The sequence below is a fragment of the Neopsephotus bourkii genome, unplaced genomic scaffold (assembly GCF_033783945.1).
Source record: "Neopsephotus bourkii isolate Nb327-2 ecotype Australia unplaced genomic scaffold, CSIRO-AGI_Nbou_v1 NB_1400, whole genome shotgun sequence".
Classification (NCBI taxonomy): domain Eukaryota; kingdom Metazoa; phylum Chordata; class Aves; order Psittaciformes; family Psittacidae; genus Neopsephotus; species Neopsephotus bourkii.
This window is the reverse complement of record NW_026901877.1, coordinates 319,549-340,334: the sequence shown is the minus strand read 5'-3', so window position 1 is coordinate 340,334 and position 20,786 is coordinate 319,549. Positions and strand designations below refer to the sequence as shown.

The 20,786-nt window shown below is 53.1% G+C and overlaps 2 protein-coding genes across 4 annotated transcripts in view; one reads left to right on the top strand and one right to left on the bottom strand.

Moving 5' to 3' along the window:
* MAP3K3 (mitogen-activated protein kinase kinase kinase 3) overlaps positions 1 to 6,233 on the top strand; it is a 38,574-nt gene extending 32,341 nt beyond the window's left edge. For all 3 annotated transcript variants that reach the window (XM_061367906.1, XM_061367907.1, XM_061367905.1), the window contains exon 17: positions 1,719 to 6,233. In XM_061367906.1, coding sequence (XP_061223890.1) covers positions 1,719 to 1,947 — 229 coding nt within the window. In that variant the 3' untranslated portion in view covers positions 1,948 to 6,233. The remainder of the gene's footprint in view (positions 1 to 1,718) is intronic.
* A 6,271-nt stretch (positions 6,234 to 12,504) lies between these two features.
* On the bottom strand, positions 12,505 to 15,590 carry LIMD2 (LIM domain containing 2). The gene is made up of 4 exons (XM_061367866.1): positions 15,462 to 15,590; positions 13,963 to 14,007; positions 13,215 to 13,354; positions 12,505 to 12,822 (listed from the first exon to the last, which is right to left on the bottom strand). The coding sequence occupies exons 1-4, from the start codon at positions 15,501 to 15,503 to the stop codon at positions 12,663 to 12,665; spliced, it is 387 nt and encodes a 128-aa protein (XP_061223850.1). The 5' UTR covers positions 15,504 to 15,590; the 3' UTR covers positions 12,505 to 12,662.
* Between the last annotated feature and the right edge of the window lie 5,196 nt (positions 15,591 to 20,786).

Sequence of the window (20,786 nt, the reverse complement as noted above, 5' to 3'; positions counted from 1 at the left end):
ATTTTCTGTACTCTCTTCTAGTAAAGTCTTAAATGGCTGGAAACCAGTGTAAAATGTTCACGTTGGATTTTAAACCTTGTCAAGAAATCATTTCTTGCATATTCACTGGGTTTAATTCCTTTCCTTCCTTGTCTTGGCAGTTGGTGCAAGCCTGCTGCTGAAAACGCCTTTGCTTTGCTTTTCACTTCAAAAGGGGGGTTAGTTTAAAGCTACAAGAGGCAGTTTTGCCTTTTTCGTGGAGCGATGTGATCAGAAAGGACTGGGTATTAGATCTTCACTAACTGCTTTTGCTTAATCTGTGGCCTGGAGGAAGCAATTAATCCTGAAACCCTCCCCTGTGGAATATTGGCATCACACTTGTTTCAGAGAGGTGGCTCAGTTATGTCCATCCTCATCATCTCCTCCTTGCCTTGAAGCAGCCTGCAGAGCTTCATTAACTGTAGGAGTTCTGCCTTAACATAATGATGCATGTGCCCCACCAGTGTTTTAACTTGCTGCCTTCTCACTTTGGAGCTGTTAAGACTGCTTTTTGACTGCCTTTGATGGTTGGTTTCTTCTGAAGTGGAGATATTGAGGCATTCTGAGGCTGTGCACTGAAAACAGATTTGACTTTTGGGGGTCAACCAGCTGGAATTCACTGGAGCTCAGTTAAAAAGTGTGGGTTTACCTTACACCAAGTGCCTTAGAGAAGTACCAGGAGCAGCAGCACCTAAATACCACTGAGGTCAAACAGCACCTTGAGGGACATCTCTTACACACCTCATGTCCTCTGTTGTTAATGCAGATGTTTGCTGAGAGGAGAGTTTGAGCTGAGAGTAGCTGGACAGATGGCACTGAATAGTTCTTGGTGCAGTGAGGAACCAGCCTCCCTGTCTCAGCACTTCACTGCTGAGCTGACAGTAAGAAAAGCAGCAAGCTTGGCAGGTCTGGCTCTGTGCACACATGGGGTTTGTTGAACACAAAGCCATCTTAGCCAGCAGTGTGCGCTTGCAGCCCAGAAAGCCAACCATATCCTGGGCTGCATCCAAAGGAGTGTGACCAGCAGGTCGGAGGAGGTGATCCTGCCCCTCTACTCTGCTCTTGTGAGACCTCACCTGTAGTATTGTGCAGTTCTGGTGTCCTCAACATAAAAAGGACATGGAGCTGTTGGAACAAGTCCAGAGGAGGCCACAAGAATGATCAGGGGCTGGAGCACCTCCCGTATGAAGACAGGCAGAGGAAGTTGGGGCTGTTCAGCCTGGAGAAGAGAAGGCTGCGTGGAGACCTCATAGCAGCCTTCCAGTATCTGAAGGGGGCCTATAGAGATGGTGGGGATGGACTCTTCATTAGGGACTGTAGTGGTAGGACAAGGGGTAATGGGTTAAAACTTAAACAGGGGAAGTTTAGATTGGATATAAGGAGGAAATTCTTTCCTGTTAGGGTGGTGAGGCACTGGAATAGGTTGCCCAGGGAGGTTGTGAATGCTCCATCCCTGGCAGTGTTAAAGGCCAGGTTGGACGAGGCCTTGGGTAATATGGTTTAGAGCGAGGTGTCCCTGCCCATGGCAGGGGGATTGGAACTTGATGATCTTAAGGTCCTTTCCAACCCTAACTATTCTATGATTCTATGATTCTAGCTGGTTTCAGAGCAGACCTGGCCCTTGCTGTTCGCTGCTCAGCCGTTCCGTGTGTTACAGTTTGTCAATCCTTGCTTCTTGTTTTCCTTTCCTGCTTTTCCAGGAGCCTGGGTTGTACTGTTGTGGAAATGCTGACAGAGAAACCACCCTGGGCAGAGTACGAAGCCATGGCAGCCATCTTCAAAATCGCCACCCAGCCCACCAACCCCCAGCTCCCTTCGCACATATCAGAACATTGCCGGGACTTTCTAAAGCAGATCTTTGTGGAAGCCAGGCACAGACCCTCTGCTGAAGAGCTGCTCAGACATCAGTTTGCACAGCTCCAGTACTGAATTACCTCCCTCGCTAGCAGCTCCTGCTGGGCTCTCCATGCCCCGTCTGGTCTAGTTGCAACTGCCCGTTGTGGTGCTGCATCTTCCAAATGCCAACTCAGCTGGCCTAGTCCTTTGGGGAAGTTTATGCCAAGGAAGCTAGGGTCTGCTCTTGTGCCTGATACCTTTGTTTGCTGGACTGGTGTTTGTTCTACTGCCAGCTATCCAAACAGAGCTGCATTTTTGCCTAGTTACCTTGATGTGAAATTGCAGCTGGCTGCATGTTCTCTGCAGGCCCAAGAATGGGAAGTGTCTCACTGGTTGAATGGAGAAGAAAGCTGAACCAAAGTGGGAACTGGAAGAGCTATGCTCTTCAGAAGAGAAACGTGCAACAGCCATCCAGACCAGCTCTCTGCGTGTGGATCACTGTTCTCCAGACTTGCTAGGGCTTTAGAGGCATCTCTAGGACATGACTCCAGCAAAAGCCATGTGTCATTGAGCGTGCGCTCGCTATATAATGATCTATTTTTCTTCTGAAGTATTCAGCATCTGAAGGTGTTCAGAAAATACTGATTCAAAAGTATGTGAATAGTGTTATTTTATAATGAAACCGTGGATTTGGGGGTAGGGGTGAGGGAGGTCTTTCTAGCTCAATGGCAGGATAATAGCAACGTTTCAGCAGAATGCAGTCACTCCAGGCCCTGAGATAAGGGCTCTGCCACTGATGTTAGAAAGAAAACCCAGAGCTTGATTTCCAAGGCTCAGTCTGTGCTAGCATTAAGACAGTGTCAGTTTGTGTCCCCAGAGCCAACGAATCTGTGCTCCTGTTTCATCTCCCTTGGACTGCTGGGTCCAAACAAACCCTTCTGGAAGGGAGTTCTGTGGAACAGCTTTCTGTCACACCTATCTTTTGGGCTGGTAACTTCTCACCATCCTTTAAACCAAAGAGAGCTCATCTGGTGCCCAGGAATTTACTTCAGAAAGAGCCTATGTGTTTCTTTGAGGACCTGGCCTGATAGAAATTTGAGGTTTTTATGGGGAGGAGATGGAGCTCGACACTAGCTTTACTTGTGCACAGTAAGTTAGAATCAAGCTCAACACTTCAGCTTGTGTGTGCTTTGTTTTACAGGTGTGCAAGTGTTCATTTAAGATTGCCATAAAACATTACAGCCCTATTTCAATAAGCTTTTAAATCTAACAGTGAACAGGAGAGAGCATTGGCAATGCTACAATATTGCTATAATTAACTGGAGAACCCACACAGGTACCAAGTGAAAGGTACCGAATCTCTGGAGTTCCCATTGGCTCACTGACCTTCAATACTCTATGTTGATTTGGGCACTAATAATCCTTATTTCATTCCTTAAAGACCAGCACTCCTGGGGATTCATGGAGTAATTAGAAGTTATCTGTGTGAAAGGAAATGAAGGAAATGTGGTATTAGCTAAAATACTGCTTTATAGAGCAGCACTGAAGGTGTTCTGCTCTTGGTTTGGAAACCATATTAAGGCTCCACATAACCTCCACTCCTCCCCCATAAAAACTTGAAAACTGCTTTCCTAATGCAGTAAAATGAACAGGTTTTAAGTGAATACTGGTAGTAGGATAAGGCAAGTTTTAATGCAGCCTTGACCACATGAGAAAGACTGGATTGAATTCAAAGAGGGGGGGAAAAAAGAACCTTAAAAATGCCAAATAACCAAAACTCCCTGAAAGGGTTTGACAACCTGAAGTGGTTTTTGTGTGCCAGACTCAGAGCAATGTGTACTCAGTTGTTGCTTTCACTTTGAGGCTCTCCTGCACTACTACAAGGATGCACTGTGTAGGTTGTAGGCACTTAAGGGGATTGCCTTTTAGGAAAGCTCTTGTTCCATAATTTATTAATTCTAACGAGAGCACTTCTGTTCATCTGTTCCAAAGCTGGAGCTTGACTCCACATTGTCAAGACACGTGGCCTGACTTATAGCCTGCACTTCACTGTCGCTCACATCCAAGAGAAGCAAGGGCACAACACTGCTACTCTGTGATAGGGAGCTTTTTACACCACTTTGCTGTGGGATAAATGGCTGCCTGTGTTGCAGAGGAACATGAGAATGTAGTCTGGATAACAGGAATAGGGGAGGCAGCGCTCTTCAAGCCTTGCAACTGGCACCTACATATACCAAAGATTGGAATTCATCACACTTCACCCTGCGGATGTACAGCAGCGATCAGGAGCGTAGTGATGCTGCCCGCACAGGTTCCTCTCTCCCCTTGGCTTGGCCTCACCAAATTGAGACCTTCTTCCATGGTTTTTCCCTTGCTATCGCACACATTGTGTTCTGTGAGAGAATGGGGCATGAGGAAATAGTGTCACTTTTAATGTTTCAAAGCAACTAAATCCTCAGGATCTGTTGTGGCTTTTACCTCATACATGTCATGGAAGGCTGTTCCAGAGCAGAGCAAAGAGCATCCTGGGCTGATGGGCTCAGTCCTCTCCCCACCAGAGCATCTGGTCCTTCCCACCACCTATGCTGAAATGTGCCTACTCTGTATACACTTGTATTCCAGTGTGTAGTAATGAAAGCAAATAGCAGTTGTACAGTGACAGAGAACATGGGGTGCCAGCTTGGACTTCCTGTATCCCAGCACCTGACCCAATGCCATCTCTTCGGCACAGGAACAAGCCAAAGCATTACTTGTATGTTTGGAGATGCACTTTTATGAATGTAGTTTCTATCGCTCTTTTTTTAGCTCTTTTTACATCATGTAAACGGTGATGCCTCATACTTTTTTGGTTTATTTATACGGTAAAAGATCATATTTGGTGATTTTTATATATAGCGACTGTTACAGGGCCGGGGGGGAGGAGGGGAAATACGTTTTGACTCCTTTATGAACTTACAAAGGAAAAAAAGCAGCTGGTTTTGCAGAGAATTTGCTGATGGTTTAGAACAGGTAAAGCCAAGCCAAAATGCCACCGTTGTTTCCTCACAGCCCTCCTGGGGATGGCAAAGATCTGGACTCCGAAGTCTCTTGCTTGCGACCAACACTTACACATGGCCCAGGCAGCAAAAGCATTTGAAGTGGACATAAATGTAATGACACCTCTGGATTGAATTGCATCCAACCTCTTTAACCTGGCAGAATTGGATGAAAAGCTGGGAATAACCTCATTTAGGGGAGCACCAGGCTGACACTGAGCTGATGTGGCCATTTCGTGCCATGGAGGCCTTGGCAGTGCTGGGGTAAAGGCTGGGCTTGATGATCTTAAAGGTCTTTTCCAACCAAGTTGATTCTATTCCAGATGTTGTGCTGTGCTTTGTGCTGTTGCTTCTGGGGGGGTATGTTGAGCAGTGAATCCTGGATGGAAGGTGCTGCACAAATGGGGAATGTTCTGCTTGAAGATGAGAATCTTGGAGGAGTCCCATTATCCTGAGACAGTTGGAACTGAGCAGGAAGATGTCTGAGATTGCCATCAAAAAGGAACGTGGGGGAATGGGGGATTTGCTTCTCCCCGAGTTGTTAGGAAACAAACTGTTGGCATTTTGGTCTCGGTGTGACGATTCTGAGCATTCCAGGTTATTTGCTTGTTCTCCAGTAAATGCAACCTTTGCCTATTCTAGTGGCAGCAATTTGGATGATTCTTTTCCCATTTTGGGGGTAGTATTCCGAAGGACTTGAAGATGCTCCAAACAAACAGCTCCCACTGCCGTTAATTACCAAAAACAAATTGACCAAGAGGGAAATTGGTACCTGCTCAGGTGACACACGGGATTCCCAAGTGCCCAAAGTGCCAGGATAACATGGGAATCTTCAGTAAACCCACCCATCCCTGCTGTACGTGCTGATCCTGGTAGGCAAAGGCCAGATCCAGGAGGCTGAATAAGATCCCAGGGACTGGTGCTTCGGTTAATAGCTGCTGCATGGGAAGGTTTTCTCTCTTTGGATACAGCCCTGTGGTACCTGCCCTTGGAGCTAGGAGCATTCAATCTGTCTTTAATTCTCAACCTAAGATAGGTGTCCACTGTGGTTTAATGGTGTTTGGGCTTCACATCTTCAAACCCCAGCCTTGTTCAGGAGCAGATCTCACTGAGCAGCTCTGATTTCCCACTTAGGAAAGGTAAATGTGCCTGGGGGGCAGTCCAGAAAGGGAGAAAGGGACTTTATTACGTGTCTGACATAGGGTGGAGCAGGGAGGACTGCTTTAACCTGGATTGTGCAGAAGACCTTGAACCAGTAGTCTATATGTACCGACCGGGGGCTTGCAGTGCAAAGCCAGGCCAATGTATCATTTTATTTACAATAAAATTATCATTTATATGAAAGCCTTTGTTTGGTGGTGGTTTGCACACAGTGTCTCTTATTTCCTGTGCAAGTGGTGCCTCAGGATAAAGTGAGTAAGACAACTTGTTTTCCTAAGGACCTGAACTGACGGAAGGTATTGTTCCTTTCAGGTGTTGATTCTTCGGGACAACTGGAGCAGTGTCCTGTCAGTGAGGTGTTGCTTCCTGGATCAAGTAAGCACGTGTCCTCCACAAGGCTGCCTCTGAGGTAGGTCACATTCAGCCTTGCAGGAGAGAAGCTGAGCTGCTTTCTTGGCTCTTTATGTGGAGATCATAGAATCATTTAGGTTGGAAAAGACCTTTGAGATCATTGAGTGTGTTTAAGATCATTGATCATCTCAGTCCCCTCTCTGGCAGGTTAAAGCCATTCCCCCTTGTCCTGTCACATCATTCATGAGCTCCCTTTCAGAAATGAAGCCCACAGCAGAAGTGGATGGTCTTGCACTGAGTGTACTAAAGATGTGGGACAGGATGAGCTCTGCTGTCCCAGACTGGCAAGAGAATGGGTAACCACATTTCCAAGTATTTTCAGGCTGCATTTCTTTTTTCCAGCAGTACTATCTTAGGAAAGGACAGAAATAGTGCTGCTTTAAATTCATCTACATCACTTGCTGAAATGCTCGTTTTTCCCTTGTGCTGGTCCTAGCCTTGGTGTCACTTCAGCAGTGGTTTAAATGCCACCGTGGTCCCTCGAGATGCTGTCCCGTGGGTCCTAACCACAGCCTTCCCTCTGCTCTCCTTTCCCAGGCCATGGTAGAGCTCGTTGCTATGTCAATTAAACACTGCTGTGTTTGTAAGTGTAAAATGTGCTCAAATGAGAAGAAATGGGTTAACATCCTGATGCAATAGAGCCCCCTCCCTGCACATGAAATGAGCAGATGCGTCACACTTGTGGGCTGGTCCAGAGCAGATGAGAGCCAGACAAGTGAACTTGTCCCAGAACACAAGTGGCTTGTGGAACCAGAAATAACCACCTCCTGCTGCTTCCTGCCACCCTCCGTGTGTGTTAGAACCTGACAACCCTGCCTTTGCTGAAGGAGGAACTTGGAAGTTGCCTTCACTTGAGGAAGTGCTTCCCAAAGCTGATGCCTTCATTCTCCTTTCCGCTCTGTATGTTCAGTGCTTAACATTTGCGTTGTGAACATGAGATTCACACCTTAGGCTTGCAACACGGCATGTTTGCCCTTGGACTCCCCTCCTACTCACACCCCTCTAAAGTCAATAGCTCTAAAGTGACTGCTTTCCACAAGTGTGTATTCCTTGCTTGAATCTTCACCATACCTGGCTATAGGTGGTGGCTGGGAGAGAAAAACATCTGGAGGCTTGGGTTGAAGGTTGATCAGCCACAAAGCACTGACCAACACACAAAGAAATGCAGCTAAAAACCTCTTGTGCCTTTCCTGATTCCTGGGGATGTGTGTTCTATGCAGTGTGGGCCAGGGCAAGGTGGCACGAGGTACATTTCCTCTCTATATCCACTTCTGAAGCAAGTAAGAGTTCCAAGTCTCTACAGAGGTTGGCTAATACTACACTGCTGTGGCTCGAGGAGAGTGAAGTCTGAACCAGTTACAGTGTCTTCTGGATTTGATATTGCCTGGGTGTGGGTGTATTACATTATATCCAGGAAATGCTGGCACGGTGAGCTGTCGTGTCACTTGTTCTGCTGTTGATCTCTGCCTGGTGCTCTGTATCTTGGCCAGAACTGGCCATCTGCACGGTATGGATATAGATGGATTCTTACTGATTTATTGTTTTCCAATTATTCCATGAATCTGTTGGCTTGAGTTTCCAGGCTCTGGGAAATGTCCTCTCCTGAGCTCAAAGGCAGGTTGGTAACAGAAGCCTTGTGTTTGCATGGGAATGCAAAGGGCTATGGTGGTTGTTCATTCCTCATCAGTTGTATTGTCTCTTCAGCGGTAAAACCAGGTCTGCTCTTTGGATATGCAGGCAGCAGTGAGCCATGTTCTGTGCTTCACATTAAGGGAACAACCCTTGTGCTGCTATTAAAGCTGCTGCTCTTGAGCCCAGAGAGTTGTAGCATCCTCTGCTTTGCCTCCTGCTTCTCTGCTGAGGATATGTCCCTATGGAGCTGCTGCACTACTTTGCTGTGCTGCAGCAGCACAAAGAAGCCCCAGCAGGGACCAGCTCATGACTTGAAGCTTAAGACACAGAATCATAGAATGGGCTGGGTTGGAAGGGGTCTTAAAGACCATCCAGTTCCACCCCGGACACAAGAGGGACGTGGAGCTGCTGGAGCGAGTCCAGAGGAGGCCATGGAGATGCTGCAAGGGCTGGAGCAGCTCTGCTCTGGAGCCAGGCTGAGAGAGCAGGGCTGGGGCAGCCTGGAGAAGAGAAGGCTCCTGAAGGGGAGACCTTAGAGCAGCTCCAGTGCTGGAGGTGAGTGTTGCAGTGACTGTGCCTGCTCAGAGACAGGGGGGTTGCAATGGGTGGGAGGGATTCAGAAAGGAGGCTTCCAGTTCTCATCATAAATCAGCTGGATTTTAGCTACACGTTCAGGACATAGAGACAATGGTTTGGCCTTTCTTTTATTCTACTTTAATCTGTCTTACAGAAAGCTCCCATGTGGAGCCATTTGAAGCGGTGTGCAGAGCTGGCGTGTGAATCGGGGAAGCAGGGGTTGGCGCCTTTGTGTGCAGCGGCCACTCTGTGAGGTGTAGCTGTAATGAACGTCTCTGTCCGTGTGAATCTGGTGCCCACCAGATTCTCTTCCCTCCCCTCAGCGCTGGGGCCTGGCTCAGGTTGCCACAGAATCAGAAACCAGTGGAGCAGGCTGAGGATATCAAACTGTGTGCTCACACACATCCTTCTGTTGCTGCCCTGTCAGGGAGAGTTGCCTGTGCCCCGGTGAGAATGGGAGAGGTAGGGAATGGTGTACTACTACTTCTGGTAGCTCTAGACATGTGTACTACTACTACTAGTTCTAGTAGCTCTAGAGCTGTACTAGTATACTACTGGTTCTAGCAGCTCTAGAGATGTACTAGTGTACTGCTAGCACTAGTAGCACTAGAGATGTACTAGTGTACTGCTAGCACTGGTAGTACTAGAGATGTACTAGTGTACTACTAGTTCTGGTAGCTCTAGAGATGTACTAGTGCACTACTAGTTCTGGAGGTCTAGAGATGTACTAGTGTACTACTAGCACTAGTAACACTAGAGATGTACTAATGTACTACTAGCACTAGTAGTTTATAGCTCTAGAGATGTACTAGTGCACTACTAGTTCTGGAACTCTAGAGATGTACTAGTGTACTACTAGCACTAGTAACACTAGAGATGTACTAATGTACTACTAGCACTAGTAGTACTAGAGATGTACTAGTGTACTACTAGTTCTAGCAGCTCTAGAGATGTACTAGTGCACTACTAGTTCTGGAACTCTAGAGATGTACTAGTGTACTACTAGCACTAGTAACACTAGAGATGTACTAATGTACTACTAGCACTAGTAGTACTAGAGATGTACTAGTGTACTACTAGTTCTAGCAGCTCTAGAGATGTACTAGTGAACTACTAGTTCTAGCAGCTCTAGAGATGTACTAGTGCACTACTAGTTCTAGCAGCTCTAGAGATGTACTAGTGCACTGCTAGTTCTAGCAGCTCTAGAGATGTACTAGTGTACTGCTAGCACTAGTAGTACTAGAGATGTACTAGTGTACTACTAGTTCTGGTAGCTCTAGAGATGTACTAGTGCACTACTAGTTCTAGCAGCTCTAGAGATGTACTAGTGCACTGCTAGTTCTAGCAGCTCTAGAGATGTACTAGTGTACTACTAGTTCTAGTAGCTCGAGATGTCTAGTGTACTCTAGCTGACTAGAGATGTACTAGTGTACTACTAGTTCTGGTAGCTCTAGAGATGTACTAGTGTACTACTAGTTCTAGCAGCTCTAGAGATGTACTAGTGTACTACTAGTTCTGGCAGCTCTAGAGATGTACTAGTGCACTGCTAGTTCTAGCAGCTCTAGAGATGTACTAGTGCACTGCTAGTTCTAGCAGCTCTAGAGATGTACTAGTGTACTGCTAGTTCTAGCAGCTCTAGAGATGTACTAGTGCACTACTAGTTCTGGTAGCTCTAGAGATGTACTAGTGTACTCCTAGTTCTAGCAGCTCTAGAGATGTGCTAGTGCACTGCTAGTTCTAGCAGCTCTAGAGATGTACTAGTGTACTACTAGTTCTGGCAGCTCTAGAGATGTACTAGTGTACTACTAGTTCTGGCAGCTCTAGAGATGTACTAGTGCACTGCTAGTTCTAACAGCTCTAGAGATGTACTAGTGTACTACTAGTTCTGGCAGCTCTAGAGATGTACTAGTGCACTGCTAGTTCTAGCAGCTCTAGAGATGTGCTAGTGCACTACTAGTTCTGGCAGCTCTAGAGATGTACTAGTGCACTGCTAGTTCTAGCAGCTCTAGAGATGTGCTAGTGCACTGCTAGTTCTGGAGCTCTAGAGATGTACTAGTGTACTACTAGTTCTAGCAGCTCTAGAGATGTACTAGTGTACTACTAGTTCTAGCAGCTCTAGAGATGTGCTAGTGCACTGCTAGCACTAATAGTACTCGAGTGCTACTGCCTTTAGACACAGTTCCAGATGCTGGAGAGGAAAGGAGAGAACTGGACCCTTGTTCTCCTTGCTTAAAGAAGGTTTTTCTCCCTCCCCCAGTGTGCTCTGGTGTAGTTCAACCCGCTGAGGACCTGGTGGCCCTGCTCTGCAGGCAAGAGCAGCAGGCAGCCGAGGCGAGGGATGGGGAAGTGAGGCCAGCAAGGAACAGGAAGCAAAACCCAGGAGCTTGCTTTCATTTTCTAAGCCACCCCTCGGCAGGAAGAGGCCCCAAGGCGCCCAGCACCACAGAGCAGCAGGTGATGCAGTGATGGGTTCATCACAGCAGTGATGCGGTGATGGGCAGGAAGCAGCTTCCGTCATGGTGTGAGCTGCACACTGATGTGAGGAGCCCACAGCAGCACCTGCACCATGGGGCCAGCCAAAGCTCTTGGTGAGGCTGGAGCTCAGGGAGCCTCGCCAGGGTCTCTGTGTGCAGGCCGTGTGGAGCTCACGGTCCTGGCCTTTTAAAGGAGAAGTAATTTATCCACCATGAGGGACATGGGGCTCCTGGGGTCACCCAACGCGTCTCTGAGGTTGGTGCCCACCCAGAGCCCCAGGGGACTTGTGACCTGGGTTAAGAGCATCTCTGTGTACCCTCTGCTCCTCCTGGGCTCCTCTGGACCATCCATATCCATCCGGCTCCCTCTCTGCTCCTGTTTTTGTGGCTGGTTCTGGATTCTCTCCATCAGTGGGAGCTGACGTTACTGGCTGGTGAAGGAGCAGAGGCTCTTGCCATGATGCCAAAGGCTGTGTGGGCTCTGAAAAGCCAGATTCTTGTAGCATGTGAAAGATGAGGGCTTCCTTGAATGCCTGCTCCCCCAGGCAAGGCTTACACATCATGTGTGGAGGAAGGTGGTAAATACAGACCTGTTGGAGAGGGCCCAGAGGGATGGGCTTCATCCAGAGCAGAGCTCACCTTGCACCAGTCAGCCCAGAGGGAATGGAGGCGGCATCTGCTTGCAGAGGCTGGCCCCATTGATATGGAGAGAGAGGCACAAACTGTGTGCAGGGCAGAGGGGTGGATCTAATTCATGGGATGGAGAATTCCCTTTGGGAGTGGTCTGGGCTCCATGTGGAAGCTGCTGTGCAGGCTGAAATCCAGACTTCATGCCCCAGAGGTCCGCTCTACCTCCATCCTTGCACTGCACACACGTACCCAGGAATACCTGTTGATCCTGCATGGAGAAGGGCTCTTTCCCCAGTCCCTGGGCAGTAAGAGGCAGCCCTCAGCTCTGTTCCCAGCTCCCCAGCCCCCGGGAACACAGGACAACGCAGGGAAGGCTCAGAAACCTTGTATTACAAAAATAAGAGAGCGCCTGGCGCAGGACCTACCGAAGGCAGATAGAAAAGGACGGACACTGAGAAACAGTCGCAGGGCAACATCCTTAAGGCTGAACATTCCCAGCTGAACTGAGCTGATGTAAACCGAGGACCCTCCTTAGCCAGAGCCCCAGCAAGGCAGGATTGGTGTGGCAGGAGCTGGGAGCTCTGCTCTGACTTAGAGCATGGGTTAAACCCCCTCCAAGAGCATCTCTTTATCCATGGTGGCAAGCCTGAAATGCCTGTATAGGGGTGGGCATCCCATCTGGTCTCTGGAATTGGGGCTTGGAGACTGTCCCCTGGTCACATCTGCCCTTATGGCCTAGAGGACCCCTCTATACATCCTGCAGAGAGAGCTGTGCTGCCTCCCACCCTCACCTCCCGTGGCCCTTGGGTCCCCTTTGCTTTACATCAGCTCAGTTAGCGCCGGGCTCAGCACCGTGCCGGTGCTCCAGGGAGGGCTGGGCCGGCCCCGCTCACGCCGACTTGGTCCCACTCTCCACCTCCTTGTGCACCCACAGCTCCTTGTGCTGCTTGCGCCCGAAGCCCTCGTCGTAGTTGCCTTTACTCTTGAAGAGCTGCTGGAAGTGGGGCTTGCAGTAGAATTCCCCATGGAGCGCTGCATAGCTGCCCAGGCTGGGGAAGGAGAATGGGGTTAGCTGGGACTGGGGAGACCTTAGAGCAGCTCCAGTGCCTAAAGGGGATGCAGGAAACCTGGAGAGGGGCTTGGGACAGGGGAGGTAGGGCTGGGAGCAACCTGGTCTTGTGGAAGGTGTCCCCGCCTGTGCCAGGAGGTTGGGACTGGATGAGCTTTAAGGTCCCTTCCAACACAAACCATCCTATGATCCAGCTGGGACTTGGGGCCAGCTGGGCACATAAGCCCTGGTTTTTGCTGTGATGAATGTGTTGGGCATCACAAATGTGATGGGTGGACTGTTTGGAGAGGCCTCCCCCATCCACGGGTACCCCACTGCATCCATCCACCCCTCCACCAGCAAGCACCATGGGCGCATCCCGCTCAGGCTCACCTGAGCTTGGTGTGGCAGTGCTTGCAGCAGAAGCAGGAGTTGTGGAAGACAAACTTATCAGCCACGAGCCGCTCCATGGGGTACACGGTTTTCTGGCAGGCAGTGCACATCTCCTTCACTTGTGCCTTCAGGCTGAAGGACTGCGGGGGGGAGAGCGAAGGAAGAGAGGACGAGGAAGGAATTTGGGGTATCCTGTGCCTGGCTTCCCCCACAGCCTCTTCCCTGATATCCACACTGCCACTGGGGGAGGTATGGGGCTGGGTCAGCCTGGAGAAGAGAAGGCTCCTTAAGGGGAGACCTCAGAGCAGCTCCAGTGCCTAAAGTGGCTGCAGGAAAGCTGGAGAGGGGCTTGGGACAAGGGCCTGTAGGGACAGGCCAAGGGGAATGGCTTGAACCTGCCCGAGGGGAGACTGAGCTGAGCTCTTAGGCAGAAGCTCTTCCCTGTGAGGGTGCTGAGGCGCTGGCACAGGGTGCCCAGAGAAGCTGTGGCTGCCCCATCCCTGGCAGTGCTCAAGGCCAGGTTGGACACAGGGGCTTGGAGCAAGCTGCTCCAGTGGAAGGGGTCCCTGCCCATGGCAGGGTTGGAGCTGGAGGAGCTTTAAGGTTCCTTCCATCCCAAACCATTCTGTCATTCTATGTGGGGCACCCCCATCTCCCCTCACCCTCCCTGTGCTGCACCACTGCTGACTGATAGGATGGGGCTTGGTCCTTCCCTCCTTGCCGTGGAGGATGCGGTAATCGCAGGTACCTTGGAGCGCTGCACGGTGCTGCCTCCTGAGCTGTTCTTTGCCTCCTGCCAAGGGAAGGAGAAGAGGAATCAGGATGAACGCCGGCACTGAGGAGCCTGGCGCTGGGCTGTGCTGGAGGAGGAGCAGCAGAGGATGGGAGCAGGCAGGACCTGGCTGTCCCTGAACTCAGTTGCCAAGGCCATGCCCCCCTCCTGCCCAGCCGGGCTGCCCCTCGCTCTCAGGGAGCTCTTGTGCTGGTTCCCCTTAGCAGCTGTGTTGTTTCTGAGCCCGTTACCAGCCCATCCCCATGGGACACCCTGCACCACGGCCAACATGGAAAAGCCCCTGGAGTCCCTGCAGGCCCTTGCATCCATCCGTGTCCATGGGGGATGCAGGAGGGATGTGGGGCATGGATGGAGGAGCCATAGGGCAGAGCTCCAAGTGCTGAGGTGCCCACAGGGCCTCAGTGCACGTTCTCCCATCCGCAGCAGCTCATCCCAAATCACCTCCTGCTCCTGCCCTTCACTCCCCTCGCCCTCCTGCACCCTCCCACGCTGTTTGCTCACTCACTGGGTCCCTGCCAACCACGGCACGCATTGAAGCTGCCTTTGTGCTGCTGAAGATGCTCCCTTCTTTCAAACAGGAGCAAAGAGGCAAACCCACTTCCAGCAAGGACCGGCCAGGAGCCGCTCTACCACGGTGTGGCTCTGCACTGTTTGCTCCCCAGGCGATCCCAGAGCATCACCCCCCTGCCTCCTGCTCCTTCCTCCTGCTCTGCTTGGCCCCAGGCTGATTTTCCCTCCTGCTTCGCCCTTCCCCATTGTTCCTCCCCTGTATTTTGGGGAATGGCTGGTGCGGAGGCGCAGGAAGCTCTCACTTCACTGCGCTGCCTCCTCAGACGTTTCCCAGCTGCTCCCAGTGACCGAGGTCAGGGACGCTGATTTCCCTCTCCTCCCCTCAGGGAAGAATGAGCCAAAGTCAACAAGAGGGACAGGGGCAGTGGGGAGGCTCAGGCCGGGTCGCATCCCTTGGCAATGGGAAGGCAACCGCAGGTGCTCTCCTGGGTTAGGGTTTCATGCGCTGATCCAGAGCCTCGTTGGAGCTGGGCACATCCATTCCCCAGGCTCCGGCCATCACTGCTGCTCATCCCTTCTCAGCAGCCTCCCGGCTCCGAGCAGGCAGCGCTATCTGCTTCATGTCTGCTGCGTGCTCCCGCGGGGAGAGGGCCGCATCCTGTCCCGGCAGGACGTGTGCTGGAGCCGGTTGGTTTGTCCACCTCCGAGCCCAGCAGCTTCGCGTGCTCCCGATGGCGCCCTTGGGAAGCCATGGGAACACAAACAGAGAGCGAGGGGAGCAGGGAGAGCCGCCCCGCGGGATGCGCTCAGCAAACAGCACCTTCTGCTGGAGCACTGCTGGCCCCGAACCGGGGCTGAGCCGGGCCTTTGAGCACCCTAAAACATCCGGAGTGTTCCATCCACAGCCCCCCCCCGGGGCAAGGCCCATGCAGACCCCTACGTACATGAGCTGGGGGGGAGCTGGGGGGTCCCGTGGCCGGGAACATGGCTCCTTGCCCTCCTCCGTCTGGTTAATCCTGAGCTTGGTGTCCGTGGGGCGCCGTTCCCTGCGGAGATGCCCGGGACAAGCCTCTTGCAACACCTGGAAAGGAAGTGGCAAGAGGAGCAGGGCTGGTTTCATCACCCCCAGGGCCGGTGTGCAATGGGGATGTGCTCAGTGCTTCCTCCATGGGCTCCCTGCAGCCTCCTGCGTTGCTGGAGGGAGCCAGGAGTTGGAGGCTGGATGTGGGCAGGAGGTGCGGGTCTGGAGCACAGCTCATAGGAAGCTGGAAGGTGATGTGGGCACCGGGCTCAGTCCTGGAGCCATAGAATGGTTTGGGATGGAAGAGACCTTCAAAGCTCATCCAGCCCTGCAGCGAGCAGGGACGTCTTTAACTGGATCAGAGCCACCTCCAGCCTGGTCTTGGACGTGTCCACCACCTCTCAGGGCAGCCGGTGCCGTTACCACCCTCACTGTGAAACGTTTCTTCCTCACATCCAGCCTGAACCTCCCTCTTCTAGTTCAAAACCATCACCCCCCTCTAGTCCCATACAAAGATACTGGGCAGGAGGGGGGTGATGGAAACACGAGCAGAAGGGGATGTGCTGGCTTCTGCTCACAAGTGGAAGGCGATTGGTCCTGGAGCAGCATTAACACAGCACAGGAAGGAGAAGAGGAAAACAAAACCCCAACCAGCATCGCAAGGAGCCCCTTTAGGTAATAACTGCTTGGAGAGGCACCGAAGGGGTTTTCCCCCATTGCCCTCACCCTCAGAACACCCAGAAGAGAGGAGGCTTGAGGAGCCCCGGTTTGCTCATGTGGGGTTGAGCAAAGGATGCTGAGGGAGGAGCAGAGCAAGGGGAAGGCGAAGGAATGATGGGGACGTGCTGGGGGCTGCACAACCCTCGTCCCATCTCCTGCCCCCCCCAAGAGCTCAGCTCCTGCCCCACCAGAACAAGCTCCCGTCACCCTGCGGTCGCGTTGTTGTTTCCTGTGTGCTGCGGGGGGGCAGGCACAGGAGGGTGCTGGGGCCCAGGGCTGAGCTGGCCCAGGAGCAGAGCCCCCATCCCATGGGCCTCGTGTCTCCGGGCTCTGTCTGGTCCCCGGAGCCCAACACAGACCCCAAGGGGAGCTTGGCGCACCCAGAGAGCTCCGTGTCCTGCCTCACACGCTCTGATGCGGATGCAGAGCCCTCCCCTTTAGCCCCTGCCTTTGCCACAAGCACTTCTCCACCCCGAGCTTCCCTCCCTCTTCCCTTGCACCTCATCCCCCTCCCCTATCCCAGCCCCTCAGTTTCCCCACTCTGCACCAGCCCTTCCCCATCCACACACACAGGCTCCTTCCACCTCTTCATCCCTTTGCTTCTCTTGCCCCAAACCCCGTTCCCTTCCACTCATCCTACCCCATGGCTTGATGTTCTCCACCCAGCCCCATGCTCCCGCTCTCCTTCCAGTTCACCCCCCCTGTGCACGTACCCGCTGTGCTCTCCAGCCCTGGGTTCAAGCGAGAGGTCCCCTCCGTGGAGCTGCTTGTGAGTAGTTGCTGAATGTCCTTCCTGCCCGAGGGCACGAGGAAGGAGCAGAGATCTCAAGGGGGAAGGCTGTGCTGAAGCGATAAGGGGAAACAGCAAGTGAGAAACCACCCGAGGAGGCTCTCATCGCTCTTCGGCGTGGGATTTGAGCCCGAGGCAGTCACCATAAGCAGGGGAACCCCAGTGGGTCAGGCTTTGCTTAGGGACACGGTGCCACGTTGGTGGTACGGAGCCTTCACAAGTGCTGGGGCAACCCAAGGGGTGCAGGGAGCATCTGGGGCAAAGCAAGAAAGCCAAGGCCAGGTCTCCACAGTGGATGCTGGCACCGTAACTGCTACATCCAACTTCTCCAAGCCTCTGTTCCCTAAGGCTCTTGGCCACCTACACAGCCTGGGAGGAGCAGGACTGAGTGTCCTCTCCTGGTCAGCTCCAGGGATACAGCTCAGGATGAGGTGAGATCCACTTTGTTGCTCCTGCCCCTCCTGGGAGCATCTGATGGCTTGTGTGGACCAAAATACCCCTTTCCCCAAAGGGAGCTGGGCTTGCTCCAGTGGCAGGAGGTTGGAAGGAGATGATCTTCACATGGTCCCTTCCAACCCGTTCTGTGTGGGATGATTCTGAGCCAGGACCTGGAGCTTGGCTGGCACCCCCAGGGGAGCGGTGCCTGCTGCCGTGTGAGAGCAGCAGCAGCTCCCTGCTGGCTTCCACTGGGGGCGCTTTGGGCTGAGGAAGGGGATGCTCACCCCAGGAGCTGCTCAGCTCCAGCCCCATGGCGATGCTCACCCCAGGAGCTCACCCCAGCTCCAGCCCCATGGCGATGCTCACCCCAGGAGCTCACCCCAGCTCCAGCCCCATGGCGATGCTCACCCCAGGAGCTCACCCCAGCTCCAGCCCCATGGCGATGCTCACCCCAGGAGCTCACCCAGCTCCAGCCCCATGGCGATGCTCACCCCAGGAGCTGCGCAGCTCCAGCCCCATGGCGATGCTCACCCCAGGAGCTGACCCCAGCTCCAGCCCCATGGCGATGCTCACCCCAGGAGCTGCGCAGCTCCAGCCCCATGGCGATGCTCACCCCAGGAGCTGCTCAGCTCCAGCCCCATGGCGATGCTCACCCCAGGAGCTGCTCAGCTCCAGCCCCATGGCGATGCTCACCCCAGGAGCTGCGCAGCTCCAGCCCCATGGCGATGCTCACCCCAGGAGCTGCGCAGCTCCAGCCCCATGGCGATGCTCACCCCAGGAGCTCACCCCAGCTCCAGCCCCATGGCGATGCTCACCCCAGGAGCTCACCCCAGCTCCAGCCCCATGGCGATGCTCACCCCAGGAGCTGCGCAGCTCCAGCCCCATGGCGATGCTCACCCCAGGAGCTCACCCCAGCTCCAGCCCCATGGCGATGCTCACCCCAGGAGCTGCTCAGCTCCAGCCCCATGGCGATGCTCACCCCAGGAGCTCACCCCAGCTCCAGCCCCATGGCGATGCTCACCCCAGGAGCTGCTCAGCTCCAGCCCCATGGCGATGCTCACCCCAGGAGCTGCTCAGCTCCAGCCCCATGGCGATGCTCACCCCAGGAGCTGCGCAGCTCCAGCCCCATGGCAATGCTCACCCCAGAAGCTCACCCCAGCTCCAGCCCCATGGCCCCTCGGAAAGCCGCCGGGTTTCCGGCACAGGAAAGCAGCGCCACTGCAGAGGGAGAGAGGCCCCTCGCTGCCATCTGCTTCCCATTAGCAGCCCTGTGGAGTGTGTGTTCACTGCTGGGATCTCTGCACCATTGCAAGAGGCTTTCCCAAAGGCAAAGCACGGGGAGGGGGTGGGATCTGGGCCCCTTCCTCCTCCATCCTGGGAGCACGGAGAGCTGGGAGCTGTGGGGAGCCAGGGCAGGTCCCTGTTGGCTTGAAGAGGGGAGGAGCAGGCAGGCCGCTTCTGGGGACACCACTGCCCTGAGCATTCCCAGCAGACAGACCTGTCCCTGCACCCAGGGCACAGCGATGCCGCCCATCCCGCTCCATTCATCCGCTTTGCATCCATGTTCTGGGCCTGGTGAAAGGCTGCCAATGGGCAGGAGATCTTCAGGAATAACTGTTCCTGAAGGAGTGGGGAAGGACAGGGATGCCTTGGGCAGGGCAACAGCGGAAATCCCACACAAGCAAAGGGGGAGCCTGGGGGAAGCCCCCTTCTCACCCGCTCTGTTCCCCCACCTTCATCCCTGCCTTCTCGTGTCTCTCCTGAGGCAAACAAGCGTGATAGGCAAACAGTTCACATCCTCCCCTTCTCTTTCCAGGTTTGCCATAGCCTCCTCCATAAACCGTGCTCCACCTGGAAGCATCACCCTCTGGTTTCCAGCATTAATGTACTTCCGTTGACCATGATACCAGCATTGTGCTCCTGGTTCTTCTCCCACCATAATATTTGCCTCTCAAGGGGATTCCTAAAGAGGAGCCAGTCTGAATCAGTCTCTTTTAGCAGGAGAAGCCAATTCCTTTGCATGTGTTCTCATAAGGTTCCTTCAGCACCACCTTGCACGGAGGTGAGCCGGCCTGGAGGAGACCTCAGACCTCTGGGTTAGGGTGTGAACAGCACACAGCCCATCCGAACACATCTGGCCTGATGTGCTCCTCCTTTGCCACCTCTGCCAGAGACCCTCACTCCTCCTTCTTCTTCAGTGCCCTCCGCTTGCTGAGCTCCCTGCAGGCTCCAGCAGCTCCCCATGTTCCTGCCCAACTCCTCTTCAGCCTCTTCTCCCACCCTCCAAAGGGACTGGTACCAGCTTCAGGCCTTAGCTCTCCCCTTGGGGAAGGATCCAAGGGTCCTCCTTCCCTTTTGCTGCCTCTTTCCTGTCTCCACCTCCAACAATCATCTCCATCAGGTGCTTGGCTTGAATCCAGATCCCTGTTGTTTCAGGTCACACTCAAGGAAGATACTGGTCCAGCTTGGCATGATCTGTGTTAAAGACTTATTCTGCTTCCCAACACCATGCCTTTGAATACTCTTTCAGATCCCATTCCAGAAGCTCACCTCTAATTGCACTCCAGTTAATGGACCAGTAACTGCCTACAGAGCCCTCTTTTCCCAAAGGTATCCTGTCCATGTTCTGTTGGCTCATCTCCTCTCATGGGATACCACCAGGCTTTGGGCTGGCACTTCCCATGGGGATTAGCTCTGAGAGCTTCTGCTGCTTCGCCATCAGCAGCCACAGCAGGAGCAGGAGCGGTTCCTGTCCCAGGCACCCCAAAACACAGCACAGCCACATCCCATGCTCCCTGCCCCTGTACCGCTGTGAAGCTGCTGTGTCCAAGTGTCCCCACAAGCCACCAAAATCACCTTCTAGGTTAAACCTCTCAAAGGATCCCTCTTCTTGAGCTGCTCTGCCTGTTTCTCACTTCCATCCTCCCCTGTAGGACCCATGATGCCCAGAACGGGATCTGGTGCTCTGCAAGGCCATGGGGTTTCAGTGGGCCCATGGAGAGGCACACTGGAGGCTGCAGAGGCTCCTTGTGTCCAATACCTTGAGCTGGCCATTGGAGAGGGTTGTGGGCACACCAGGAGCAAGGGATGTGCATACAGTGTCCTTCACTTCAGTCATCCCTTCACCTGGATTCAGTGTTTTCCACCCCAGAGCTCCTGCTGACACCCCCTGATGGATTCCCCCATTGAGGAATGACTCAAATGGAAAGCAAAAGGCAGGCACCTCGGGGGAACATCGCTGCCTGACGATGGACAACAACCCTCCCGAAGCTGAGGATGGGCAGAGGAACAGCAGTAACT